Source organism: Alternaria novae-zelandiae (genome assembly GCF_023758075.1).
Source record: "Alternaria novae-zelandiae strain BMP 2774 chromosome Unknown scaffold_3, whole genome shotgun sequence".
Classification (NCBI taxonomy): Eukaryota; Fungi; Ascomycota; class Dothideomycetes; order Pleosporales; family Pleosporaceae; genus Alternaria; species Alternaria novae-zelandiae.
Genome location: NW_026056963.1, coordinates 1174967 through 1202953, shown reverse-complemented (window position 1 = coordinate 1202953; position 27987 = coordinate 1174967). Strand labels below are relative to the sequence as shown.

Sequence of the window (27987 nt, the reverse complement as noted above, 5' to 3'; positions counted from 1 at the left end):
TTTCTAAAGAGCTCTTGTTAAAAGACGTTCTCTCTCTAGGTAATTCTTAGGTTGTTAAAGATCTAATTTATATAAGAACATCTTGTGCACTAGCACATTACTACTATAAACGCCTAGCTTCTCTATTCTATAAGCTTAAAAAAGCTTATTATTCTAAAGCTTTTTCTTTAGTTAATATTAGCTTTATCTTTAGTTAAGTAGTAGCTATTTTAGTTACTTATAGTAATAATAAAGTTTATATTATATTTATAGAAGAGGTAAAGTAACTATATAATATAAATAATACTAAATAGATAGAAATAAAGCGCCTACGTATAGCTAGAGTAAAGGTTATACTAGAGAACTTTAATAAGTTCTAGAATTAAATAAAATAACCTTTTATATTTAAAAATAAAATTCTAGTAAAGTTACTAGAGGTCTTATATTTACTCTACTATAGCTTTAATCTATATAAAGTAGATAAAGTTTTCTTTTATAAAAATAAACTAAACTATTTTATTAATATATAGCTAGACTCTAGAATACTTTTAGTCTAAATATTACTTTAATTACTACTAAGCTTAATAAGCTAAGTTTCTTAAGAAATTTAATTTTAAAGTAAAGTATTACTTTAAAAAGTAAAGTATAAAGCCTAATAGCTTAACTAAGTAAATAGAAAACTTTTCTAAGTATATTACTAATAATTATATTTAGCACTAGTATTAAATAATACTTAGAAACTATTAGTAAAATAGTAGTAGTTATAATATAGTATAATTAGCTAGACTTTATATTAGAGAGTCTATATATAATCTTCTATCTCTTCTAACTCTTATTTATAAAGAAGAAAAGAAATTAGAATATAATTAAGTAGGTATACTAGAGTAATAAAGTATATAGAGTACTTCTAAATAAGTAAATTTATAAGAAAATAGGCCCTCTACCTACTTATAGTAATAATTAGCTAAAGGCAAGAGTCTTAGGCGCTAAGCCTAGAGATAAGCTATAAATAAAAATCTTATTAAATTATTAAAGATATATCTCTAATAAGTACTACAAAACTCTATAAGCTCTTCTAGGTCTAAAGAATAACTAAAGTTATAAAGTATAGTTATAGTAGTAAATAGTAGAGGCCTTAAGCGCATAAAATCTAGCTCTAATTCTTCTTTTCTTTCTCTCTTACACTACATTACCTAGAATACTAAGTAAGTACTATTAGTTTATTATTACTACTACTCTTGCTAACTTAAAAGCTATAAAATATTCTCTACGTTTAACTACTACGCTATCTTTCTTATAGCTTCTACTATAATAGAGCCTATAAATTCTATACTAAATATACTTAAATAACTAGGCGTTAATACCTTAAAGCTATAAGCTATTAAGACTATTAAGATTCTGCGTATATATATAGCTATACCTAATATTTAAGTAGCTACTTTTAAAGATACTAAATATAACTATAAGGTCTAAAATATTAATAGCGAAGCTATAGTAGTAGTAATAGAAGTAGAAGGCTATATACTTATAATAGAGAGATAGAAATATATTCTAAGAACTATATAGGTTAGTAGAGAAGTTAACGCTATAATAGTAGCGTACTACTTTAGGTAGTAGATAGAAGAAATAGTAAAGCTAATAGTTAAGATTAGTTAGCCTATTATTATAAATAAGAATAAGGTAGCGTTTATAAAGTTCTTGTTTAGTAATAAGAATATTACATAGATAGCCTTAGTGTAGCGTTATCTTAATTAATACTAAGAATAATAGCTATAGTAGCGTATAGCGTATAGAAGAATTACTAGAATAAGTATAATTACTAAAATTTAATAAAATTAGAACAAGTAGTTAATTAACAAACTCTAATACTAAAGTACTAACTAAAACGTAACTAAAATTAGAATATAATAATCTTTACTAGCTAAGTATTCTCTTAGTTACTTTAGTACGTTTATTACTTTATAGTAAGCTTAATTCTTATAATAGCTTAGTAGAAGCTAATAATCTATCTACTTAGAAAGTACTTAATACGCTCTATTTATTAGATAGTTATTTTATAGCTATCTAAAACACACTAAATAATAGAGATTACTATATTTTTTATTATTTTATTACTAAAAGAGTCTATATAAAGCTAGAAAACTTAGAATCTAGTAATAAAGAAAAGCTCTTTCTTAGTAATAACTACTTTATTATCTCTTTTAGTAAGAAGCTAAGAAGATATATTATTAAGAATATCTATAACTTCTTACTAAGTAAGTATAAAAGTAAAATAACTATATACTAATAGATAAGCTAGTAGTACTACTAGTAAGATATAACTAATACTATTATATATTTTATAAATAACTATACTACTTATTACTACTTTAAAGTTAACTAATAAGCTAAATATAGTCTTTTTTACTTACTCTCTATTTTAGAAAGGTATTAGAAGAATATTTCTATTAATTTTATTATACTATTACTAGTATTTTTCTAGTATAATTACTTTTATTAGTATATTATAGTAGTTATTAACTATTTATTTAAGAAGAAGAAGTTTATTACTATAAAGAATATAAAAGTCTTTATAGTTATTAATAAGTTTTTTAAGTATATTTAGAAAAAGAAAAGATACTCTAAAATACTAGTATTAGATAAAAAATACTAGTTTACTTTTTATTTTTAGCGCTACTTTTATAACTATATAAAAACTTAACTAAAGCTCTTTACTATTTATTACTTAGAAACTAATAAATAGACTAAAAATATAAATACTAATTTTAAGTAATATCTTAAATTATATATTAATTACTTATAGAATAACTAGACTTATTTATTACTATTAGCTAAATTTAAAGCTAACTTAGCTATTAGCTTAGTAACTAAAGTTTCTTTATTTTAGACTATAAAGAGCTACTAGCTCTACTTAGGTTTTAAACTAGCGTACGCTATTAATAATAACTCTACTATACTAGCGCTAGCGTAGTAGTATACTACTAATACTTTAGTTAGTTATATTAATATAACTTAAAAATACTTTTATAATAAAATTACTTAGTTATAATTTAAAATAAAAGACTTTACTAATATCTACTACTACTTTATATTTTATTTTACTATTAGTAACTAAGTACTTCTTAATATAAAGTATATTTATATAAAGTAACTAGTAAAGTCTTTTAACTATAAAAATATAGGCTTTTACTAAATTACGTATATAATTAATAATATAGCTTATAAACTAGATCTTTTAAAAAGTTTTAAAAACTTATTCTTTACTTTTTACTTATAGCTACTATAACTATATAAGAATAATACTTTACTTAGATAGCTATAAGCTAGTAACTATACTCTACTAAATATCTAGCTTAATACTAAAAGTAATACTAAATATACTATTACTTAAGTTCTTAATTTATATATTTATAATACTATAAATAATCTTTATACTAGCTATTATAGCTATTTATAATATAAAGTTAAGTAAGTAGATAATAATTAATTTAGTTACTAGTAACTCTACTTTAACTTACGTAGTAGTAAAAAGTTAGTTTAGAATTTTTATAATTATAATCTAAGTAAGCTAGAATTTTATAATATATTTTATATATATAATATTTATAGTAAGCTTACTATTACTTTACTCTATTTATTAGACTTTATATACTTAAAAAGAACTAGCTAGTTATTTATAAAGTTACTTAACTATAATACTTTTAAAGTCTATTAAGTTAATTATAATATATATTTTTACTTAACTTTAATTTTTATAAATATTAGTAGCTATAAAGTAATATTTTATTACTTTACTTAATACTATATTTCTCTATCTAATATAGAGTTCTCTATATAAGTACTTTAGCTAGCCTTTCTAATAATGTTTTTTATAGCTTTTCTACTATAACTAATAATATCTATTAGTATAGCGTAATCTTAAACTCTACTAAATTATTAGCTTTTAAATATATTATTAGTACTACTAAAAGTAAACTAAGATACTAATTTCTTTTCTATTTTAGATACTTAGTTAGAACTTTAAGTATTCTTAAGAGAGACTATATAATAGTTTAGTTTCTAGATATTAAGCTTATATTAGCTTAATAGCCTATATATATATATTTAACTTTTAAGTACTTTTTTTAAGCCTTACTATAATAATATTATAATTTAATATAATATTATTATCTAATCTCTATATAACTCTTATAAGAAATAACTAATTTAGGTATAGTAAAGAGATCTAGAAGAATAGAATTCTATAATAATAGTTATAAGTATAGTAGAAGAGAGTATATAATAAAGTACTTAATATTAAGTTAGATCTTAAAATAATTGTTGCCTAATAACTTGATTTAGTCTACTGTAGCTAGCGTCTCACCTGACACCGCGACATCGCGCGGGCGCATGGACTCGGCGCACTTCAGCCTAGAACCGTGCCCACAGCCAACACCACACGAGACCATTGCGCGCGCAGTCTCACCGCGAGCACAACAATGCGCATCCCACCCGCCGTTCCTCTACCCATCTCTTAGCCCTCTCGTACCGACGCCTCCGCAATGTGGTTCCTGGAGCACGAGAGCCTCTTCGGAGGCAAGCGCGTCTGGCTCCGCCCCGGATCACAGCAACTGTTCGGTCGCACCAAGTCAGACGACAAAGATGGCCCACAAGGAAAAAATTGGAAGATTGACAACAAGGCGGTCTCGCGCAAGCATGTTATGCTGAAGGTGTATGACGCAGCACCAGAAGACGGCACAAAGCTTCACAAGAGGTCTCAGATTGAGGTGACGGATCTGAGTTGCAGGCAGGGAGTCACAATCGACGAGAAAACTACTCTGAAGAGCCAGAAGGCCTCCGATGGGTCGATAGAATACAGCCGCGAGACTCTGAAAGGCACCGAACATACCATCAGATTGGCTGCCAGCTATGCGCCGTTCAAGATTGTCTGGCGCCCAGTCGTCTTTACATATGCTTCGAAGGAATCAAAAGAGAGCAAAGCCCGTAGCGCACAGCTACACACCCTAGACATCAAGACTACAACGGATTTCGTATTCGACAAGACCACCCACGTCGTGTCCGCAAAACGGAACCTTCCGAAAGTCCTCTCGGGTCTGACTTCAGCCAAACACATCGTCACTACAGAATTCCTCGATAAAGTCCTCGTTGTGGCTACTCCATCGGTCGATGAAGAAAACAACTACCTGCCTTCGAAACTGGAAGAGGACTTTGATGCATGGTGGCCGGCGGAGAAGGAATATATACCAGCAGCGGGCATAGAACCAGGTACTCGGCCACATGAGATGTTGCTACCTGATTCATCGCGGTCAGAAGTTTTCTCTGGCCTGACCTTCGTATTCCTGAGCCAAAGCCAATACGATAGTCTGTTGGATCCCATCACTGGTGGAGGCGGCAAGGCATTGCCATACGACCTGAAACTTGGCGAGACAACGGTGGAGGAGTACGTCAATCACATTCACAACGTGGCAGGAAAGAAGCGGCGTGGCAAACCTGGCGACAAGCTCCCTGTCATAACGGTGCGCTTAAACGTACTCACAGAGGATGAATGGCTCAAGAGCTTTCGGATCGGCGTCGATCAGGCACTTGGGCAGCGCTCAATCGAACAGAAGGAGTTCATCGACGTGATTATCACAGGGGACCGTGCCCCATTACAAAGCCCTCCCGCAGACGTGATTGCTACTGCACCACCAGAGGTCGTAAGCACTCGCCGGTCCATGCGTCAACCAACACCAATGTCTGAATCTAGAGCACCATCGCAGGCCCCCGAGGAGAACGCACCTCCTGCGGAAGAGCCCGCAAAGATCAATCCACGAAAGCGCATCCACCGGCCAAAGACGAGCCGCTTCACGGGCTTTGATGATGACGAAGACATCCCGAAGAAGAAGCTGAAGGTCGAAAATCCTCCAGTGGAAGATGTCCAGCAGTCTGCACCACCACCAGGACCATCGATGACAGCTTCGCAAGCACGCAATGTATCAGGTACACCAAGTCAAGCTTCTCCACCATCAAACGCCCGAAAGACGATCGAGAAAGAAGAGCAGATGGATACCCTGTTCCCGACAGCCGCCAAAATGAGGGCGCAAAGAGCGGCTACGCGTGCGCCATCTGCTTCTGTCGAGCCTGAAGAAGGGGGCCCGGTGAAGAGAGCATCCACTATAGCAGCTGCTAGGGAGCGACTCAACTTGGCAAAAGACAACTCCGAAAAGGAAATCAATATCCGCGAGCATACTCGTAAGCGCATCAAAGAAGAAGAGGAGCGTCGCAAGGCAGACGAGGAGAGCTTGCGAGAAGCGCTTGAAGGTATCGACATCACTGAGCTGAAGAATCTGGCCCAAATAGAAGAGATGGACGTTCTACCTCGGCAGAATAGAGGCCCTTCGCGCAATCAAAGTCAAACCAATAACGAGCGCTGGAACGCTGAGTGGAACGGTCGCAAGAACTTTAAGAAGTTCCGTCGCCGTGGTGCCGAACAGGGCGTCCAAGCCCACAAAGTCATCGTCACGCTTGAAGAAGCACCAGCCAAGAAGGGCTTCGGCCTCACTGATGCCTTCTTCCTCGAAGACACCGAGCCCTCTTTCCGTTCACGCGATAGCCGGCGTGGTCGCAACGCAGCAGCGGACGATTCGTCAGAGCCAGAAGTCGGTGGCTTCACTCGTCGGAAACGGACCACGCAGTCTCAGGCGCAGCGAGAAGTGATTAATGTTGAAGACAGCGGACCGGACGACGAGGAGGTTCCAGAACAACGAACACAGAAGAGTAGTGGGCGGACGCAGAGGGTTGTAGAGACACAGCTTGAGGGCACGCAGACGCAGAGGGGGAAGAAGAGGGGATCTGACGCTGCGAGTGGGCAACCTGCTAGTAAGAAGGGTAGATTCGGCAGAAGGGACGATGATAGCGATGATGAGGAGACTGGGTTTAGGTTCAAACGGAGGACATGAGAGTAGGGTCATCAGTCTGTTTTCTTGATTTATAAATATACGCGCATGATACCCTGCATGGAGTGGGTAGCGATAGCCAAATAGGCCTGAATTCATCGATAGCGAAGAGAGGGCATGTTGGAATAATTTTGATTCGTAATCTCATAGACAATGGTTTCGCCTCAACGCCGTCTGCCTGCTAATCGAGAGGGAAACTCGACGCCGTGCTCTTCATCCAACTTCCATGCCATTCAGGTATCGCCAAGCTGTGCCCAACGCACCACGACTCATCTAGCCAGCCCCAGCTGCCAGAGCTTCTAGTCGCCCGCCTCGTGTAGCGTTTCATCTTCCGCACATCCGCAGATCACATTTCGCCGTGACTTCGTCGCTGAAGGGTATACAACGCATCTATCGCTTGCGCTCAAAGTAGGAACTGGAACCGAAGAAGGCGACGCTCTGGTCCATGACGGTCTCGCCGACCCAGAGGTAGCTCTCGAACCATTTCTGGGCGCTGGGGTTTTCGCCGAAAGTATCTGGCTTCACACTGGGTCTGGGTTTAGCTTTAGCTCCGATCTTGTAGTTTTGCGCGGCTCGAAACGGGGGGTTGTGGAGGAGGGGTGGGTTGGGTGGCGCTTAGGAGGGATGGATGGGGACATACGTGAGGCCAGTTGAGCGGCGGACGCCGGCGAGGAAGGCGGATACTGGAGTGCTGTTAGCGATGGATATGGTTGGGGCGAAAGTGAGGGTGCGTACTTAATACCGCATCGAAGGCGTAATGTGCGACTTTGCCGAGCTGTTACTTGTGTGAGTTACGGAACATGCGACTCGGTGGTCCACAAACGCAGTAGTAGAGTAGTAGACATACGACCATGATGGGCGACGTGGGAGGAGGCGGATGAATGTGAGGCTACGTGAGGCTGCTTGGGGAGAGCGTGGCGACTGGGGTTCAGGAGGTTCGGTGGGTGTGGGTGTTGTTGTTGAGTGCAGGATGCGGGATGCGGTGTAGAGTGGAGGTGTGGCTGGTGCCCTTCCTTAGTCACTTGTCTGCATGTGATTGCGCTGGCACACGACCTCAGGGTTCCCTAGTGTAGAGGGTCTAAAAGCCGATGTGACAGGTGCATCAATTCGATCGAGCTCAGGTGCTACCCATAGATGGGCATGTCCGTCGCGGGACTATCTCTATCGACTACCTATGCGACTGTCCGCGATGTCCTACAGGCTCAGATGCGCAGAACGGTCCCCACTAATATGGAACTGGACCGTATTGTCGCATCAATGGGACCTTCCCTTTGACCTCGGGCAAGCATGCGGAGCAGCTGCGGGTGATTTAGGAGCGGACCCTACGACAGGTGCGCCTGCTATATAACAAGGGCCTGCCGCGACGATGTCTTGCTCTTGACCCCATGAAACCTCCAAGACACGACCATCTCCGCGCGGGTAACCCACTGAAAAATCCATTACACGCCAGCAGCCGGCCGCGCACCAGCACAACCGCCCACTAGCCGGATACGCCCAGAGCGCAGGCGCCGAGATTTTTCAATCGCTTTGCAAATGCGCGTCGGATGGCTGGCTTATCTGGGCGGGATGTTCAAGGGCAATGAGGCGACAACGTGGGCGGAGTGGAAGAAGCAAATGGGCGTCACGACAGTCAACCATGGGACGTGTTCAGCAGGCAGTCGGCCCAGGGTTCGGCGCATAACGAAAGACTCTTATTCAACCAAACCGTCTCCAGACCATTTTCTGACTGCAATCTGTTTCCAATTCTCATATCCAAACCGCCGCAGGGTGCAGCAGCCCCACGTACTAAGCAGCATACTAGCGCGCTACTAACTGCCCCTCCAAAACACGCTCAACAGCCAACAAAACTTCTAGCCCGTCGCAGCACAAGATAAACCCGTCGACCGCCGTTTCCAGAGAGCAGCTTGTTCTTCTCTCTTCCTCTCATCCCCCAGCCGTCGCGCATTCAATTGGAGTCCCTCATACAGACTCTCTACCCGGCCCCGCACTCCGCGACAGCGACTCAGTCTCCCCCCTTCACAGCCCTCTCTCTGAACACTATCAGCAGAAATGGCGAACGCGTACGTATAGAATACTCTCTTACAACATAACGCCAGCATTTCTTTACAGAAACTCTACCAGTTGAGCTCAGATCTTCACGCGTTGCAATTTGCTTCTACATAGAAGCAGTCAACTCCAACACCCACTGACAGCAATACAGTCTAGACCACCTCAACTCCGGCAGGACTAGGATCGAGTGGCTCAGCCAGCTCAACACTGAGTACACACCTGCCAAGGAGTACCGAAGAACCTCCATCATCTGCACCATCGGTCCCAAGACAAACTCCGCCGAGAAGATCAACTCCCTCCGCAAAGTTGGTCTCAATGTCGTTCGCATGAACTTCTCCCACGGCTCCTACGAGTACCACCAGTCCGTCATCGACCATGCGCGCGAGGCGGAGAGGACACAACCCGGCCGGCCTCTGGCTATTGCCCTTGACACCAAGGGCCCAGAGATCCGAACTGGTAACACTGTGGGCGATGCCGACATCCCCATCAAGGCTGGCTCCATCATAAACATCACCACCGACGACCAATATGCCACGGCATGCGACGACAAGAACATGTACGTCGACTACAAGAACATCACCAAGGTCATCGCACCTGGTCGCATAATCTACGTCGACGACGGTGTCCTCTCATTCGAGGTCCTCGAGATCACAGACGACCAGACACTCAAGTGCAAGTGTGTCAACAACGGCAAGATCTCGTCGAGGAAGGGTGTCAACCTGCCCAAGACCGACATTGATCTTCCCCCGCTATCCGAGAAGGACAAGGCCGATCTCAAGTTCGGTGTCAAGAACAAGGTCGACATGGTCTTCGCCTCGTTCATCCGCCGTGGCAGCGACATCACTGCCATCCGTGAGGTGCTCGGCGAGGAGGGCAAGGACATCCAGATCATTGCCAAGGTCGAGAACCAGCAAGGTGTGAACAACTTCGACGAGATCCTAAGGGAGACCGACGGTGTCATGGTCGCTCGTGGTGACCTTGGTATCGAGATCCCGCCCAGCCAGGTCTTCATCGCCCAGAAGATGATGATCACCAAGTGCAACATTGCCGGAAAGCCCGTCATCTGCGCAACCCAGATGCTCGAGTCCATGACCTACAACCCGCGCCCGACTCGCGCTGAAGTCAGCGATGTCGGTAACGCTGTTCTCGACGGTGCCGACTGTGTCATGTTGTCTGGAGAGACCGCCAAGGGTGACTACCCCGTCGAGGCCGTCACCATGATGCACGAGACCTGCCTGCTCGCCGAGGTCGCTATCCCATACGTCAACGCGTTCGATGAGCTGAGGAAGCTGGCACCCGTCCCATGCCCTACTACCGAGACCTGTGCCATGGCTGCCGTCAGTGCCAGTCTCGAGCAGAACGCTGGCGCCATCTTGGTCCTGACCACGAGGTGAGTCTCCTAGCAGGTTGTACATTTGTGATTCTAACGTGCATTAGTGGTACCACCGCCCGCCTCGTCTCCAAGTACCGCCCCGTCTGCCCTATCATCATGGTTACCCGCAATGAGATGGCTGCTAGGGTAAGTTTTGCTTTTTCCAGTGCACAGGGATTCCCTTGGCTAACTTGAGTAGTATTCACACCTGTACCGCGGCGTTTACCCATTCTACTTCCCCGAGAAGAAGCCCGATTTCAAGACGGAGCCATGGCAGGAGGATGTTGACCGCCGTTTGAAGTGGGGAATCATGAACGCCATCAAGCTCGGTGTTCTCAGCAAGGGAGATCCAGTTATCTGCGTACAGGGCTGGAGGGGAGGAATGGGACACACCAACACACTCCGCATCGTCCCAGCGCAGGAGGACCTTGGCCTTGACCAAGACGCGTGAAGGTAGCGTCGGAGCGGACGTTTGGTTGTTTAGATAGAAGGTGTGGAGTGCGCTGCAGGAGGCGCATATACATGACTCGTTTGCGCAAATGACGGTCTGGCGCATAGGGACACAAGATTTGGTGTAAACACTAGCGGATCAAGCAAACTCTTTAATGATTACCTCTTCGTACAAGTTCCAAGTGATGGTCGCATGCTAGATAGGCAGTAGCTACCCAGGTACCTGAGGCGGCACAACGTTGGAACAAAGGAGCCCAGAGTGGAATCGTCCGTGCGCCCAGCAACACTAGGCATCTGTACACGATGGTGAGTCCGACGCACAACCCTACCACAACCCACGATGGACATATCTGCGCTAGTAAATCACGATGGGGAAGCATCGGTGCTACCGCGCCGTTCACTCTCCCACCCCCATTCCCTTCCCGCATCCTCCCCTGTCACTCCCGCCGCAAAGATACCGACGCCTAAACCCAGCCAACAGATGTCGCTGAAACGGAAGCGCCATGACCCCAAGCCCATATGGGCGTATCGCGAAGGCGAACAGCTTCCACCTGAGCTCAGGCAGCTGCAAGAGCAACAACGTCAACAGTCGCGTCCCCCTCCGCCTGCTGTAGTCCCCCAGGCACACTCACGCGCGCAACCTGCGCTTCCATCTCATCCTCCGCCGCCGCGACCTCAACCGTCTCCGAACGCCGAACGAAACGGACACGCGCACAGCGATGCCGGCGCGCCTCCTCCTTCAGCCGCCACTGCCTCTGGACTCTCTCGCTTCGCGCGGCCAATGTTCCACGATGCGCAACTCTACGACGTCGTCGCGCACGAAGTATGCGAATTCATCTGGGCCACAGCCGTTAACAACGAGGCGGTACGAAACGCGATCGCAGATCCAAAGGTGCAACTGGAAGTCGAAGCGCGCTGGGGTCAGATTCTAGAAAAGCAGACTGACCAGCGACTGCGCGGGGTCTGGAACACGGAATGCGTTATCAAGTCTGAAGCCTTGGATGTCAAGTTCGAGAGCACTATGACTGCTCTGCAACACAAGCGCATGAACCACGCCCTCAACGCGCAGGTCCAGCAGTCGAAGATACCCGGTGCTCCGCGCCCGCCGATCGATTACCGACATACCTACGAGACGGACATGTTCTACGAGCTCGACCAGGAAGGCTTCTCCATGTTGAATCCTATAGTTCAGCGTCTCATCAGCGCATCCGGTACCCGGCAGAAGGTCCGCGTAACCCGCGACAAGAACACGGGCGAATTCGTGCGAGCCATGATAAAACATCGGATAGGGAACCTCGAGATCAGCTCTCCCAAGACAGAGTGGGACTATCGCATCGGTATCAACCTCGAAATCGACTTCCCGGGCCCGATTGAAAGCCTCAAGGCCGCGCTAGAGCCAGGAAAGACGCTGGAGAGTATGCAGCGACAAAAAGACCGCATGTCATATTCATGGCTGGGCGCATACCAAATTGATCTCACGCAGGTCACACAAGGGACTAGCAAGAACCATGAGCTGGAGCTGGAGTTGGATTCTGATATTCTCATCGCCGAGGCAGACAAGGTGAGGCTCAAGCAGCCTACCGAGTTTGAGGACATAATCAGCGGAATGATGAACAATCTGCGGGTTGCGTCACGCATCATCACGCATGCCGCTTAGAAAAAGGAGAAAAGCTCAACACCGTGGAGCCTACCTTGATGCTAGATGTTCGATTATGCTCGTTTGTATCCTAGTGTAGCCAGACCTGTTCCGGTTCTGCCTTGCATGAGGTGCTTTGTATTATTATTATCTGATCTTTGCGGCGTTACACATCCAGAGGCACAACGAAGATGGGATCAGCAGCATTATACGGAGTTTAGTCTTTAGAATTAAGATACCCAGTTTCACCTACCTCTTATTAAAGCATCACTCTCGACACAAGTCTAGAAGACTGCATTGCCTTGGGATGTTAACAAACCCCTGTTTTATGCCGATGAGGACTTCAGAGTGCCTGTCAATTCGGATGAGTTGTTTATCCCTGTTCGTACCATGTAGACTGTCATCCAAGTGCATGCTCAAAGTGACGTGGAAGTCCGGAGCTTATCGTAGGAGTGATGCGCCGGTAGCGTATTATGTCATGCTCAAAGTGGACCAGGGTCGCCGCTTCCGAAACTCACGAGCTACTGTTTAGACCATCACGTACACGATTCCCCGAACACTACAAGGGCGCCACGCCATCCCCATCAACCACCCACCCTCCATCTTCCCGTCCCTCTTTCACTGCGACCGTCACCATAGAGTCCGCCGCAGCACCGCCTCAGATTATCCTTTGACCTCAGGCAAGCCGCAGGCGCCACAGCGCAGCTCCATACGCTTCTACCCACTTCCGCAACAACAGCTCCCTCTCTCACCACCCACGCGGACGGCCGTCCCACTACACGAAGCCATACATTGCTCCCGCAAGACACAATACAATGGTTGGCCTCACGTCCGCCGCCGGTGTTGTCGGCTTCCTCTCGGAACCCGACCCGGCCCTGCGCTCATTCGCCCTCCAGCGGCTGAACGAGGAGATCGACCTGCTGTGGCCAGAGGTCGCGGGGTCTGTCAGTCAAATGTAAGTAACTCAGCTCAGCTATTACGCGCGCTCATCGCCATATCGCCATATCGCCATCAAAACAGCTGCTAACATGGGTGCGTCATAGTGAGGCGCTCTACGAAGACGACTCGTTCCCCGAGCGAGAGCTGGCCGCTCTGGTAGCCGCCAAGGTGTACTACCAGCTGCAAGAGTACAATGAGAGCATGGTCTTCGCCCTGGGCGCAGGCAAGCTCTTCGACATCCACAAGGCAGCCGAGTTCGAGGAGACAATACTGGGTAAGACACCGTGGACAACCGAGCTTCACTTTCACCTCATGTTTACCTTCATCACGAGCTGAGACAGCGGGTTCATCAGACTTCGAGCACAGTTTGCTAACTTGCTTTTTCCAGCCAAATGCTTAGACACGTACATCGCGCTGTCCGTTATGCACAACCCCCCGACACCGGTCAGCAAGGCGAGCCAGGCCCCTCCTCAACTGAGCACATCCTTCTCCGGAAACGCGGCAGGAGGTGCCAGCACTGCAGCCAGTCTTGCTTCGCCGATAACGCCCTTCTCCCAGTCCGCGTTACCCTCCAAGTCGCTTCTCTCCAGGGAAGACTCGTCGACATTCGACCCTACACTCCCCGGAGGAGGCAATGCCGGTGTACCAGGGGCCCACCCCACCCCGATGGTATTGCAGCGAAACGTGCAGAAGAACCTCCACAGCACTGTACGGCGGATATTCGAGAGCTGCTACGAGAGCGGCAACTACAAGCAGGTCGTTGGAATCGCCATCGAGGCGCGGAATCTCGATGTCCTGCGTGAGTCGATTGTCCGCGCAAGCCAGGACGGAAAGAAGCAGGGCAAGAAGCCCGCGCAGCCCTCCGCACAGAGCGAGGACCTGATGGAATACGTTCTTGACATCTGCATGAACGTGGTACAAGAGCGAGGCCTGAGGAACGAGATCCTCCGCCTGATTCTGGATCTCCTGAACGACGACCAAATCCCGAACCCCGATTACTTCTCCATCGCCAAGTGTGTCGTGTACCTCAACCAGCACTCGCTGGCTTCGAAGCTCATCCGGCAGCTGATTGAGCGAGGAGATGACAAGTCTCGCGCAGTCGCATACCAGATCTCCTTCGACCTCTACGAGAACGGCACACAAGAGTTCCTCACAAAGATCATGGAAGAGCTGCCGGAAGCTGAGAAGGAGGACGCGCAGAAACCCTCGGACGCAGGCGAGTCGGACTCTCTGCTCGCAGATGTGGATACTAGCAACTCAAAGGGTGACCGGGCCAGTGAAGATCAGATCAAGGTTTACAACAATGTCCGCTACATTCTCCGCGGAACCAAGAGCATCGAACTGAACCTCGAGTTCCTGTACAGAAACAACCGCACAGACAAGGCTGTGCTCAACAAGGTCCGCGACAGCTTAGAGGCTAGGAACTCCATCTTCCACTCCAGTGTTACCTTCGCCAACGCCTTCATGAATGCTGGCACTACCAATGACACATTCTTCCGCGAGAACCTGGAATGGCTAGGAAAGGCAGTCAACTGGTCCAAGTTCTCCGCGACCGCTGCTCTGGGTGTCATCCACCGCGGCAACATCACACAAGGGCAGAAGCTTCTTGAGCCTTACCTGCCGAAGGACAGTGTCTCATCGGGCTCTCATTACGAGCAGGGTGGATCACTATACGCTCTTGGTTTGATCTACGCGAACCACGGATCCAACGTTCTTGATCTCCTCCTGAAGCAGTTCCAGAACGCATCTGAAGAGGTCATCCAGCATGGTGGTGCGCTCGGTCTTGGTGTTGCTGGCATGGGCACTGGCTCCGAGGAGATCTTCGAGGCGTTCAAGAACGTTCTGTACACAGACTCCGCCATCAACGGTGAGGCTGTCGGTCTCTCCATGGGTCTTGTCATGCTCGGCACTGGCAACATCAAGGCACTCGAAGACATGATCCAGTACGCGCACGACACACAGCACGAGAAGATTGTTCGTGGTCTAGCCATGGGCATGGCACTCATCATGTACGGCAGACAAGAGGCTGCTGACGAGCTCATCAACGGTCTCCTCGACGACCCAGACCCAACGCTGCGATACGGAGGTATCATGACTATCGCTCTTGCGTACTGTGGCACAGGTAGTAACAAGGCCGTCCGAAGGTTACTTCACGTTGCCGTCAGTGACGTCAGCGATGATGTACGAAGAGTTGCAGTCATGAGCTTGGGTTTCATCCTCTTCAGGAAGCCAGGCAGTGTTCCCCGCATGGTTGAGCTTCTCGCAGAGTCATACAACCCACATGTGCGATACGGAGCCACCATGGCTCTGGGCATTGCTTGCGCGGGAACTGGTCTCCCAGAGGCCATAGATCTGTTGGAGCCAATGATGAAGGACTCAACCGACTTCGTCCGACAAGGTGCTTTGATTGCGCTGTCCATGATCATGGTACAGCAAAACGAGGCGATGAACCCCAAGGTAGCATCTATCCGAAAGCAGCTCGCCAAGGTGGTGAGCGATCGCCACGAGGATGCTATGGCCAAGTTCGGTGCTGCTCTTGCCCTGGGGATCATTGATGCCGGAGGCAGGAATTGCACGATCGGTCTGCAGACGCCGACCGGCAACCTGAACATGGCGGCCATCGTCGGTATGGCCGTCTTCACCCAGTACTGGTACTGGTTCCCTCTGACTCACTTCCTCTCGTTGAGCTTCACGTCTACCGCCGTCATTGGTCTAGACCAGGAGTTGGAGATCCCGTCGTTCAAGTTCCACAGCAACACTAGGCCAAGCATGTTCGATTACCCGCCAGACGCAGAGGTCAAGGCAGAAGAGGCGCCCGAGAAGATCAAGACCGCAGTCCTATCCACCACCGCTCAAGATAAGCGACGACGGATGGTAAAGGAGCGCCAAAAGCGGAGGGAAAGCATGGATGTGGACCACACTCCTACCACACCCAAGCCTGCGGACGACGACAAGATGGACGTAGACGAGGACCCTAAGAAGGAAGATGGCGAGAAGGCTGACGGTGCCCAAAATGTGGAGTCTTCAAAGAAGAAGGTTGAGAAGGAGAAGGTTGGCTACGAGCTGGAGAACATGTCGCGTGTACTGCCGCCCCAAGTGAAGTACATCAGCTTCCCAAGCGAACGATATGTACCAGTGAAGAAGGTTAGTCATTTGCTCACCACGCCGAAGATGCTTAAGCTAACCCATTACCAGCCAACACTCGGTGTCATTCTTCTCACAGACACGAAGCCTTCAGAACCGAAGACGCTCCTAGAGCTCAAGGTAAAGAAGGCCGTGCCTGCCCCTGCCCCTGGCGCGTCGGGCTCTTCAGGAGATCAAGAACCAGAAGGCATATCAGTAACAACTGCTGCAGCGCCGGTCAGTGATAACATGGTGGATGAGGGCGAGGCCGAGGCTTCCACTCCGGGTGAGTTTATCTACGAGTCCGACACGAACCCGGACGACGACGAGTAAACGACGTCGTCGGACTTGAGCGTGAGCAGTGTGTTTCTGTACTATCAGCCTATTGGCGGTTGGACGTCGCAGTGGAGGAGGTAGCTTTTGCATTCATCATAGGTTATAGGGAGGCTTGTAGAGCCACCTTTCCCCGTCGCCTTTTAGACTAGGATGCATGTATAATAGCCAGAGGGTTTATCTTTGATATTAATGACTCCAGCGTGCGCAAGTGGTGATGTAATGACAGCGACATGTATTGGCTTCCAGAACCCTGAAGAAGGTATGGCGGATCACACGACACGAAGATCCCTGGTCTTTCAGGAACCGCTGGCATACTATGTCGGTAGTGGAGGTGGAGCTCAATATGTGTATATTAAGAGGCCGAGTAGTGGCGAGCGGGGCTGGCATTCAGTGACAAGACTGCAGATGAAAGGTAGCTTGCTAATTGACCACTGCTAGCTGTAAATGCCGTCCTCGTGAGCGTAAAGCATTTCTCGGTGCAATTGTCGCGAAGAAAAGCCAAAGACGGCTCAAGTGTTCTGGACAGCGGGTCGCACCTCCCCTGCGTTCCCCGGATTGTTCGGTCCGCTAGCTCGGTTTGCGGGTGGAGGGCGGCAGGGCCGTCTTCTAGACCTCATATTTCGCAAACATGAACATTAGCAACCATTCTTGAACGATAGCATCAAACATGTACCGCAGACTGCCAAACGTCGCTCTCGCCGCCGGTACTGCAGCTCAGCCCAGGTCTCACAAGGGCGTGCGATGACGCCTGCATCTGCCCTGTGTCAGAACGCCAGGCAGTCGCGAAGCGAAGGGATTGCGGCATGGTACGAATGGGCGGCCTTGGTGGCTTCCTCGATTCTTCCATCGCTTCCGCGAGGTCTCACCCTCTGAAACGGAATACTTCCATTCGGTACAAGGGCTTTTCCACCAACATGCGGGATGCGCCTCCACCAACACCCAACTGATACACAGTCAGAAAGCTGTCGCATAAGCTACATGTCCTTGAGCAGCATGTGAAATGGCCACTCACAACCCCAAGCCATCTCATCTTACCCTTCAAGCCAGACTCCAATCATTGCTGTCTCCCCAGACTTAAGCGAATCCGCAGGTCTGCAAATACCCGGTCATCATGCGGGACCCCCCTGCACTGTGCCACATGCATGCGAGGCGCTTTAAGGACGGGGATGTATAGCCCACGCTGTTCTTACTGGCGAGGCGAATCTGGATTTCTTGGTCGCGTGGATGGGCGACGGAATATATTACTGTGCCTTGCGTCCGCGCTCGCAGCTCCGCGGTGTTTCTGTCTGTCGAATGCTGATGCGTGGGCCATGCTGTTCATTACCTTGGGCTTGAGGTCGACTTCATTGTTCAATTCATTTCAACAATAGTATTGTTTTTCCCGTGGTCGACATGGATTACCGCCACAAGAGGGATGTACACACTTCGCATACGGAGCGCAGCAGCTCGACGCAGATTCGCCAGGTGCAGAATGTTGCTTTTGCCGATGCAACTGCCAAGGCTAACGTTCGGCCATGGACGAAGGCCATGTTCAAGGTACTATGACAGAATCGTTACTCCAGGATGTTGTTGACAGTGTAACAGCTATATCTCTGCCTCTTAATCGCCACACTCAACTCTTGTATCAACGGATACGATGGATCACTCATGGGGGCTATCAACAGTTATCCTCAGTACCGTACCTATTTTGGCTTCAACGAGACCGAGGGAACTCCTACTACCGGAATCGTCTATGCCATTTACACCATTGGGAATCTAGTCGGATCCTTCGTTGCTGGCCCTGCAACAGACTTTAGAGGAAGAAAATGGGGAATGTGTATTGGTACCTCGATTATCATAATGGGCGCTTGCATCCAAGCATCGTGCTCCAACCTAGCAGGTTTCATGGGCGGTCGCTTCGTCCTCGGTTTTGGCGTTGCTATTACTTCGACCGCTGGTCCCGCTTATGTGTCTGAGATGGCACACCCATCCTACCGCGGCATTTGCACGGGAATCTTTAATACGTTCTGGTACGTTGGCGGTATCCCAGGCACTTTTGTTCCGTATGGGACCAGCAAAATCGACGGATCACAGTCCTGGCGTTTTCCAATATGGCTTCAGATGATATTCGCTGGTATTGTGTTTGTGAGCTCGCCGTTCCTACCAGAAACGCCTAGATGGCTCATCGCAAATGACCGACATGAGGAAGCCCTGGATACCATGGCACGCTTTCATGGCGAGGGTAACCGCGATTCGCCTATCGTCAAGCTGGAGTATAAAGAGATGGTCGAAGATATCAGCGTTACTGGATCAGATAAAAGATGGTGGGATTACCGAGAACTTTTCAACTCACGAGAAGCTCGGTACAGAACTATGTTGGTAGTCTGCATGGCGTTCTTTGGACAGTGGTCAGGTAATGGCCCTGTATCCTACGTAAGTTTTGACTGTACGGAGTGCATGTGAGACATAGACTGACTTCGTACCTCTACCTCTGCAGTACTACCCAACTATACTTCAGGGCGCTGGCATAGCCAACAATCGCACACGCCTTCTCTATAACGGAATGCAGAACGTTGTTTCATTCGCCGGCGCGGTGTTTGGCGCCGTCTACACCGACTCCTGGGGCCGTCGACCCCAACTCCTCGTGTCCACCGGCCTACTCGTTGGCATCCTCACTATTGTCTGCGCCCTAGTTGCCACCAATCTCAAAAAGGGACCAGATGGAAAGCCAATCTACGATGCAAATCATACACCGCAAATCGAGAGGATCGGACAGGCAAGAGCAGTGATCGCGTTCTTCTTTATCTTCGGGTTTGTCTATTCGACGGGTTACACGCCGTTGCAGCAGCTATATCCAGTCGAGTGTCTACGGTATGAATCCAGAGCCAAAGGGATGGCGTTTTACAACTTCTGGGTGAACATTGCAAACTTCTACAACACCTTTGTTACTGGAATTGCGTTTTCAGGCGCAGGATGGAAGGTATGTCTGATCACCTTGTCAGCTCATAACCCCTGCTAACCTTTTCCTCGCAGTACTACTTCCTATTCATCTTCTGGGACATATTCGAATTCATCGTCATCTACTTCTTCTTCGTCGAAACACGTCGCCGCACCCTCGAGGAAATCAGCGACATCTTCAACGCAAAACAGCCAGTCAAACACTCTCTGAACAAGACCCGTATCATTGTCCATGGGAACGGAAGGGGTGTAACAGCGATGCTTGACAAAGAGGAGATGGTCATGGAGAGGGATTTTGGCAACGATATGGATGGCGCCGGGGCGAGAGTCATGGCGAGGAGGGAGAGGGATTCAGCCGGGAGTGAAGGCAGGCTTGTGAGTCATGAGTCTGTGAGAGACTCTCTGAGGGACAGGGTTATGGATCCGGGGAGGGGTAGTGGAGAGAGCGAGGGCATGTCTGGTCGGTATGAGATGAGTAGTTGGATGGACAACGGGGCGAAGTATACAACCACTTAACCATTTTTGTAGATATGTTTTCTTCCAATGTACATTTTACAATCCACGGTAGTCTTTGAACAACTAAGTGCGCAATCGCGTGAAAATGGCGAATGCACATATATACAGTCCCTAGAAGCAGTCAGTATGCTTCCTAACAAAGATGAATGTACACTCACACAAGACACCACATACGGAAACCCCAATCCCGCACCCCCCAATTCAATAGCCTTAACCCACAGCACAGTCATCAACGGCGCGCCGACCAAAGACCCCAGTGTCTTAGTCAACATGACGATACTGAAGTCCTGCGCATCAGAATGTTCAAGTGCGACAAGCGACGACTTGACCAGCGACATGGTGAACACCGGCAGAGCAGAACCCATGGCGTATATGATGAGTGCTAGAATTATCAGCTCACACAATCCACGAATCACGGGAAGGCAAGAGAGAACGTACCAGTAAGCAACATCCAGAACCGACTCGCCACAGCTATACAAAGCACACCCAGCACCGACACCGCAATACTTACCCTCGCGCCCATCACGTTCAATCTAACATCATCGCCCCTCACAGCTTTCGCCGACATCGACGTGCGGATAAGTCGGGGGACGACTACGACGAGTAGCGTGAGGTTCACGAGTGCTTTGGCTGAGAGGAGGTATCCCGCTTGTGCGAAGGTCCAATTGTAGCGTTTGGAAATGTATTGGACGAGGAGCTTTGTGTCGGAACTTGCTAGCGCGGTGAAGAAGAAAGTCACCAAGAGGACTTGGAAGTTATATCTCCCGATTACTAGATCACGTAGTCGATAGAGGGTCTGGGCGATGGTTTGGTAAGTGGTGGGTGAGGGGTTGAAAGCGGTGCTGTAGCGGGTTGGGCTGGTATCTGTGTTCTCGAGTAAGGGCCCGGCTTCCTCTATTTCCCCCACGGGTCCGGATGTAGGGTTTCTGTTAGCGTGTGGAGGGCTCGTGGTGTTGGGAAGTAAGCTGATTGTTGGTATTGCGCAGAGGAGGAGGGCGATGTTGAGCCAGAAGGGCAGCCAGAGGTTCTTGCTCATGGTGAATGCCGCTAGAGTTGGGCCCATGAAGGAGACGATGTATGAGGTTGAGCTGATGTAAGAGAAGTATGATGCTCTGTATGTACTTAGCGTGTTCTTCTATACGGACGAATGTTTACTCACCGCTGAACATACTCGCTTGTCAAAGCCGAAGTAAGCGTGAAAATTGTTGACTGGAAGACACACTCGCCTCCTAGAATATTGAAGATCGGACCTGCGAGAATGGATTCGGTTGGTAGAAGGTGTGGAAGATGTCCTGGCATAGTTTAGATAGTGGACATAGCCTTGTTACGAAATGATATATTTTGATGAAGCACTGCGATCAACACAGTTCATATTGGGACGATACATACCAACAACAATAGCCCATGCACTCATTACAATCCGTGGGACAAGGTTGAACCACAACACAGTCCTGACACCCCACTTCTCCGCGACGAAGCTGAACGGTATAGTCACAACGAAGTCTGATGTACACAGTATTAGCACAAACGGCTTCTCTCTCGATACCAAACCCATCCATCACATACCAAATACAACACTCATCGTCTCCATACTACCCTGCAGCCACGCCAGCTTCCTCTGAACATCCTTGATTTTACACAACAGCTCCGGTATCGAGCCATCAGGTTGAATGACAGATACATCATGCTTTTGATAATGTTCTTGACATAATCGCAACTCAATCACTCGATTGAGAGGTAAGGTGTATAGAACAGAGGATAGCTGAACCAAGAGGAGAAGAAGCACTAAGGGCCATATTGCACGCTTGCGAGAGGGCAACGGCATTGGAGACGGACTGCGCGATGACGGTGAGGACGGTATCGCGACGCTTGTAAGTAGTGGCGCGCTGCTGTCAATGTTGGACATCGTCTTAAGGCTCAGTCAAAGTCATTGTGCATCATCGCGGAACATTTGGCCAAGTGTGAGATTATGGTGTGCTATTTGGTGTGGCTTCTAACGTGCGGTATCGCGATGTTGCGATAAGATAGGCTTCACGTGAGCAGCAGCGATAGTGAACCTCAGAAGGCCGTCCACAACACAACATCATTGAACAAATCCCATCGTATCTTAGACTGAACTCAGGTTCACTGATTTCTCGAACCTATGCTCTGTATGCTCGTAGCCGCGTGACTCTGTTTCTAAATGCATTGCCGGACTTTATCCCGCGAACCTGTAGGGCTACCCCAGCCACTCCATGCCGCCAACGCATCGCAATCTGCAACACACCAAATCGCGTCCCGGTGAGCTGATCCGCCTCAACACTAAGCGTACCGCGTTGATCCCTTGTCGTTCAACGATCCGTCTGACATACAGCGCACCTTCCTTTGTCGCCCAAAGACTGTTATTTGCCTCTTCCTGCGGAGACGTGGCTGGCTGTGTCAAGGGGCCTTCCTTGCACGGGATTTGCTGTCGGGTACTCCGGACAACGCCACGTCCACTGATTTCCTGACAATGCGTATGTCGAAACGGCGAGGCTGGGAGATAATCGTCGATTTCCTGTTTTCGAGTCTGAGTGAGGATTTTCCCATGTGCCGTCTTTCTGTATGCATCATCATGCGGCGTCTGTGCTGGATTTGCTTTTCCCATGCTTAATTGTCATGTATCCACCTAGCGCGCAACCAGCTACAAGCAAAGTGAGGAGGAAAAGTAGCACCATAGCGCGAACTTTGTTCCTCATCCATCGACTCCGTAGTGTATTGCCGCTTGGCCTTCCATGGTTGTCCAGGGATATGTAGCCTCTCCGCCAAGGTATGCTGTCCAATATTTCGAAGGACTCGACAGACGCAGGGGACGGCGGCGCAGACGTGGGGTCAGACTCGGCATAACGCGGACAGAGTGTGTTGTGTGCGAAAGTAGTATCATCGTCGGTATAGGGTGAGAGCAGTTTGTAGCCTGCTTTAGACGAGTTTGCGGTAGTAATAGAGATCTGGGGCGGTTAGTAGGTGGAAGCGCTGATAGGCCCCTACAGGCGCCGTGTAATACTTACTAGAGGCATACTCGCCAGCGTTTGCAGTTGAGTAAATGAGGGTCTGCGTGCTTCGATGAGCAGAGCAAGGCAATCTTAAGCAATTGAGATGGCATTGCTTGCTGTGAAACATGCGTGTACCCTGCGGCGTGGACTGTGTAGCATCCACTCGCCCAACATATATCACCAAGAATATCGCATGATGAAACACAGAAACAACGGGATACCAGGGCGAAAGCGAGCATGGAAGACCAATTCCTCAATTTTGGGCGACCGTTTCTATACTATTGATGCTCTTCGTAGCTCTTCCAGCCCGGCTGTCCAGTAACATTCTGATGAGCTTGCAACAACACGCCCACATCACTTCAACACTTTTTCACCGTTCCACCGCATATGCAAAAGGAAAAGAGACAACCGTGAACAAATGAGGTGTCCGAAAAAAGTTTTGGATTGAGAAAGGAAGGGTATCTCGGCTCGCGTAAGCAAACAACAGTTGCGAGTGAGCCTGGTTGTGCTGGCTTGTGTATTTGCAATTTCAGCCTGTAGCCGCTTATCCTCCCCACATGCTGCAGAACAGATCAAACAACCCGTATTAGATGGACTTTATATCCAAGAAGAAAGGGTGCTCGACCTGATCTGGGCTCCACTAGCCACCGCAGGCTAATGCCGTGCGCATGGCAGCAGACGACCGGTAAATTTTGGTCGGACCTAACAAAAGAAATGCTCGAAACAGAAAAGTGACGTCTTTGATATCGCAATATAACAGTAACAAGACGCTTGTAAATGCTGGAAGAAATGACCTGCTATGACGCTCATACGAGTATTTTTGGTACAACGGAGCGCGATGGATGTGATCATGACAGTCCATGGCAGTTGAGTTTTTCGACAGCGGTAAGAATGGCCACTGCCTGGCGCGGTGATCTTTTAAACATGGAGGTATTGGTTGTGGAAGTATTGACCCTGATGTTGCATGGTGGACTGGTGTTCCGGAGTAGGTGTCGTGGGATACATTGATTGAGGCTGTGACTTGACAACGTGGCCATACGTAAAATGCTCACCCTCTGGCGTAATCGGTGGGGTGGGGCATCCGTTCTGCATGACAGAGCTGTATGGGTTCTTGTTGGGCGTCTGCGGGTAAGCGTTGACATTGGGCACGGGCTTGGGCTCCTCGATGGTGACGGTCGGGGGTGGCGTAGGAGGGGCAGCCTGGCGACGCGCGATCTGCGCTTGTCTTTGCAGGAATTCCTCGACGGTGGCGGACACAGTGGACAGATGCATGGATGCATACTTGCGGGAAAGTACCGGGGATGGCTGATACAGGTGGTTGGACAGACCGATGACTGTTTGAGGGTCGTAAGCACCAGACCAGTCGGTGTTGCGTGCTTGGGGTCGGGACAGGACGCATCTCGCGAGGGCAAGGGCGGATCGGGCGAGGACGGATGGCCGGGTGGAGACGAACTCCTTGTGGAAGAGGGCAATCTCGGCGATGTAGAGAGCCATATGCTCAACTTCGGCATCATATGGGGCTTCCGAGAGGGCGATCTGGAGGAATGCGTCGACTGTGGTGTGGCCAATCATCCAGTTCAGGGTTTGCAGAACGTGCCATTCCATCTGAGTGAACATCTCGTCATCGTAGAGAGAGCAGCACATCGACTTCAACTCCCGTACGGTGGGTACGCGGTCCTTCTTGTCACCGTACTTGGCGGCAATGAGCAGGGCTGCGCAGCCAACGAGCTGGTAGTGACGCTTGTAGACAACGCGGCGGGAGCAGTAGCGGTCGAGGAGGTTGACAGCCAGGAAGAGGGTCTCGGGCAACAGCTGGAAGGCAGCGTGGGCCTCAACCAAGAAGTCGAGGAGGTATGGGCGCATGAACCACTGGATCTCGGTCTGGATGTCAATGGAGTTGACGTCTGGCAGGGTTTGTCCTTCCATGTGGATCATGTGTTGCATGATGTCTTCTTGGTATTCATCAGCGGTCATCCTTGATAGCTCTTCGGCGATGGCACGTTGTTGCATCTTGGAAACAGCTCGGTGGCGTTCTCTTGCCTCAGCTCGCATGGCATAGATGCCATCGTCGTGTGACTCTACAAAGTAGGAGTCGCATTGGCCGTAGCGGGACTGTTGTTGTTGGTGGTACGCCATGTTGATGTGTTCGGTATGTATCGGGTAGTATCGTCAGGTCTCCGGGATAGACGTGGTCGGGTGTAAGGGGTTTAGTGAGTGGACAGCTTCGAATGATGAGCCGGATTAGAAAGTGGCAGCCTGAAAGGCAACGGTACAAAGAGTGTGATTAGCTGGTATGTAAAAGAAGGTCTGTAGTCGGCGATCCTCTAGTGCTGAGGGTCGAATGTGTTGGTACAGAGCTGGACAGATTTCGTTAGCGGGAGTCCCCCGTCCAGAACCCAATAGATATCCATACCTTTGCAGAATTAATACAATTAGTGTAGTGAGCGAATGGAGTGTACAAAAACACGAGCGAAAAAGGTCGAAGAAGGCGCAGATTTCATCCAGAAGACTGATTGACGCGGTCTCGTATATCCCTTAGTAAAAAGGGATGTCGTAGGGCAGAGCACGAGCTAACGAGTCCGCCGGGCTAGAGGTATATCGTCGAGGGTACTGGCGACTGAGATCTAGGCTGATGTGTGAGCCTTGGATCGAGAGATGGCGATGACGGTGGTGAGTACGAACAGTGCAAGTCCTTTTCGGCGCTGAGGAAGTAGGTACAGCTAGTAGTAGACAATCTATAAGAAAGACATGTTAGCAATTGATCAGAACGAAAAGTTATGCCCTGAGTAGTGGGTCAGACCCATTTAGGTAAGGGTCCTGGTCGCTAGTCGGATTGAGGCCATAGCGAGGACGGGACGAGGCGGTGAACGACGGTGAAGAACTGTGGAGATCTGGCAGGATGGTGTATAGCGACGTCTGAGTTGTCACGATAACGAAGCCCAGCTGCCAAGGAGCATACGACTGTTATATCGGCCACTGCTGCACTCCATATCCACATCCATTGTTCATCCACACGAGTGAAAGAGCAGACGTCACAGGACATCGGGATCCGAGATTGCGCGATACTGGGGTGAAGCGTGGCAGTTCCGACGAGACGGGTTCTTTACGAGGTTGCTGAGGCAGTGTTCCGATGGTTGGGTTCGTGGCTGAACGCCCTTTGTCCGACACCCTTCTTCACCCACACGAACGCCCGACCTTCAAATCAATGCCGTCCATGCATGTCGTCCTGGTCTTCGTCTCCCGTCCCTGCCCTCAATGTTTCTAATCTCATCCCAATGTTCTTCGATGGTTCTGTCTCCCTTGTCGAGTCCATAGGGCCGGGAAATCTTCGGGTGAGCACAGCCAGCATCGGTGGAAACCCCGGAATCAAAGGAACAAGAAATAAGTGACCTACCGAGATAATGGCTCAATTGTCACACACGAGGCTGATGGTACAGGTATCGGGTGGATAGCTGTGTAGAGAGCGAAGGACTAGAGTACAGCGAGTTCGTGTTCTCAGCTATCTCTACGTCCAGCGAGAGACGAGGGAGGAGGTCGGCGGAGGAATGAGGGCGGAAGGTACAGGGAGTCTGGACTCTTCACGATCCTATTCGAGGAGAGACGGCGGTCGGGTTTAGGGGACCGAGAGCAGGAGATGGGGAGTTTTATGGAAAGATAGGAGCCGAAACACTCAGCACCACATCAGATCCAAAGTTTCTCCGTGCTCGACCGTGGTGAAAGAGAGATATGAGGAGAGGGAGAGGAGGTGAGAGGAGAGCACGATACAGACGGACGTAGCTTGGAGAAAACGACTGGGCGAGCAAAGCCCTAGGAGGTTGCCGCTAACCACATCTGACGCACGGCAACTCGCACAGCATGGGAACAGGGAACTTGATACGCCCACAGCGCCCAGCCAGCCGATGCGTATTCCGCCGCCGTCGTGCCCCATTGTGGATCAACCATGGCGTTTTTGCGTCTGGGAAGCTTCGGCCAGGAACACGCTCGTTGAACGCGTCCTAGTCCCGTGTCTTCCGCAACCATCACCACCACGCCCAGCCCCGGTGCGGTGCTGCTCCCGTCGCGGTCGCGCGCACCCGCTGCTGTGCCCGCCGTGCTGCACACCGCGCCTGACTGCAGCGTAGGACTGACTTGAGTGCACTCGCACCAATACTCGCTGCTGCACTTGCTTTTCTCAACGCGGCACCGACGCTCTGAGCAGCGCCGTGGCTGTAATCTTCGCCTGGCCCCGCTCGAATTAGAGCCCTGCCAGGGCGCCGGTGAGGCCACTCATGCAGCTATACAAGGTTGCAGGATAGCCTACGATCGCTGTCCAATGTCGCCCTCGCCTGCGCACAGGAAACAACTTGCTTTGCACACGGCCAAGACCTGCATAGGGCGTTGTGGCCGCCGCTCTCGCTGCTTGCATCCCAAACATGCCTGCGCCAGAGTCGTGGTTCCCCTGGCATGCTATAGGAAGCTGAGGTCATGTCATAATTAGCCCATTAGGACACGCTGAGGGCTCCTCCTTTGTTGGAGCGCATCAACGCTGCAGACGACGCCTGTCGGCACGCTGCATCCTTGTCACGCGTCGCACCGCCATCACCGCCCAAGGTCGCCTCCGTCGCGTCCTCGACATGCGCATCACGGCTCCACATGGCAAATCTCAGAAACTCAGGAGTAAATTCTGGAGACTCGTGAGCCTTGGCCGACACCGCACTCTGCTCA

General features: G+C 48.9%; 7 protein-coding genes across 7 annotated transcripts; 5 read left to right on the top strand and 2 right to left on the bottom strand.

Annotated features, from left to right (window-relative positions):
- Positions 1–4520: 4520 nt before the first annotated feature.
- On the top strand, positions 4521–6917 carry J4E88_002368 (uncharacterized protein; the record flags this gene model as incomplete). Its single annotated transcript, XM_049396033.1, has 1 exon — positions 4521–6917. One exon carries the CDS (start codon positions 4521–4523, stop codon positions 6915–6917), a length of 2397 nt encoding a protein of 798 aa, XP_049258437.1.
- A 387-nt stretch (positions 6918–7304) lies between these two features.
- J4E88_002367 (uncharacterized protein) lies at positions 7305–7767 on the bottom strand (the record flags this gene model as incomplete). Its single annotated transcript, XM_049396032.1, has 4 exons — positions 7305–7440; positions 7555–7597; positions 7650–7689; positions 7762–7767. The coding sequence occupies 4 exons, from the start codon at positions 7765–7767 to the stop codon at positions 7305–7307; spliced, it is 225 nt and encodes a 74-aa protein (XP_049258436.1).
- Positions 7768–8963: 1196 nt separating this feature from the next.
- Positions 8964–10786, top strand: J4E88_002366 (uncharacterized protein; the record flags this gene model as incomplete). Its single annotated transcript, XM_049396031.1, has 4 exons — positions 8964–8974; positions 9115–10353; positions 10401–10482; positions 10535–10786. The coding sequence occupies 4 exons, from the start codon at positions 8964–8966 to the stop codon at positions 10784–10786; spliced, it is 1584 nt and encodes a 527-aa protein (XP_049258435.1).
- A 339-nt stretch (positions 10787–11125) lies between these two features.
- Positions 11126–12442, top strand: J4E88_002365 (uncharacterized protein; the record flags this gene model as incomplete). The annotated part of the gene is made up of 1 exon (XM_049396030.1): positions 11126–12442. One exon carries the CDS (start codon positions 11126–11128, stop codon positions 12440–12442), a length of 1317 nt encoding a protein of 438 aa, XP_049258434.1.
- Positions 12443–13236: 794 nt separating this feature from the next.
- Positions 13237–16816, top strand: J4E88_002364 (uncharacterized protein; the record flags this gene model as incomplete). The annotated part of the gene is made up of 4 exons (XM_049396029.1): positions 13237–13376; positions 13465–13634; positions 13749–16504; positions 16556–16816. 4 exons carry the CDS (start codon positions 13237–13239, stop codon positions 16814–16816), a joined length of 3327 nt encoding a protein of 1108 aa, XP_049258433.1.
- Positions 16817–18211: 1395 nt separating this feature from the next.
- Positions 18212–20272, top strand: J4E88_002363 (uncharacterized protein; the record flags this gene model as incomplete). The annotated part of the gene is made up of 4 exons (XM_049396028.1): positions 18212–18355; positions 18404–19231; positions 19296–19778; positions 19832–20272. The coding sequence occupies 4 exons, from the start codon at positions 18212–18214 to the stop codon at positions 20270–20272; spliced, it is 1896 nt and encodes a 631-aa protein (XP_049258432.1).
- Positions 20273–24201: 3929 nt separating this feature from the next.
- J4E88_002362 (uncharacterized protein) lies at positions 24202–25419 on the bottom strand (the record flags this gene model as incomplete). The annotated part of the gene is made up of 1 exon (XM_049396027.1): positions 24202–25419. The coding sequence occupies one exon, from the start codon at positions 25417–25419 to the stop codon at positions 24202–24204; it is 1218 nt and encodes a 405-aa protein (XP_049258431.1).
- Positions 25420–27987: the final 2568 nt, after the last annotated feature.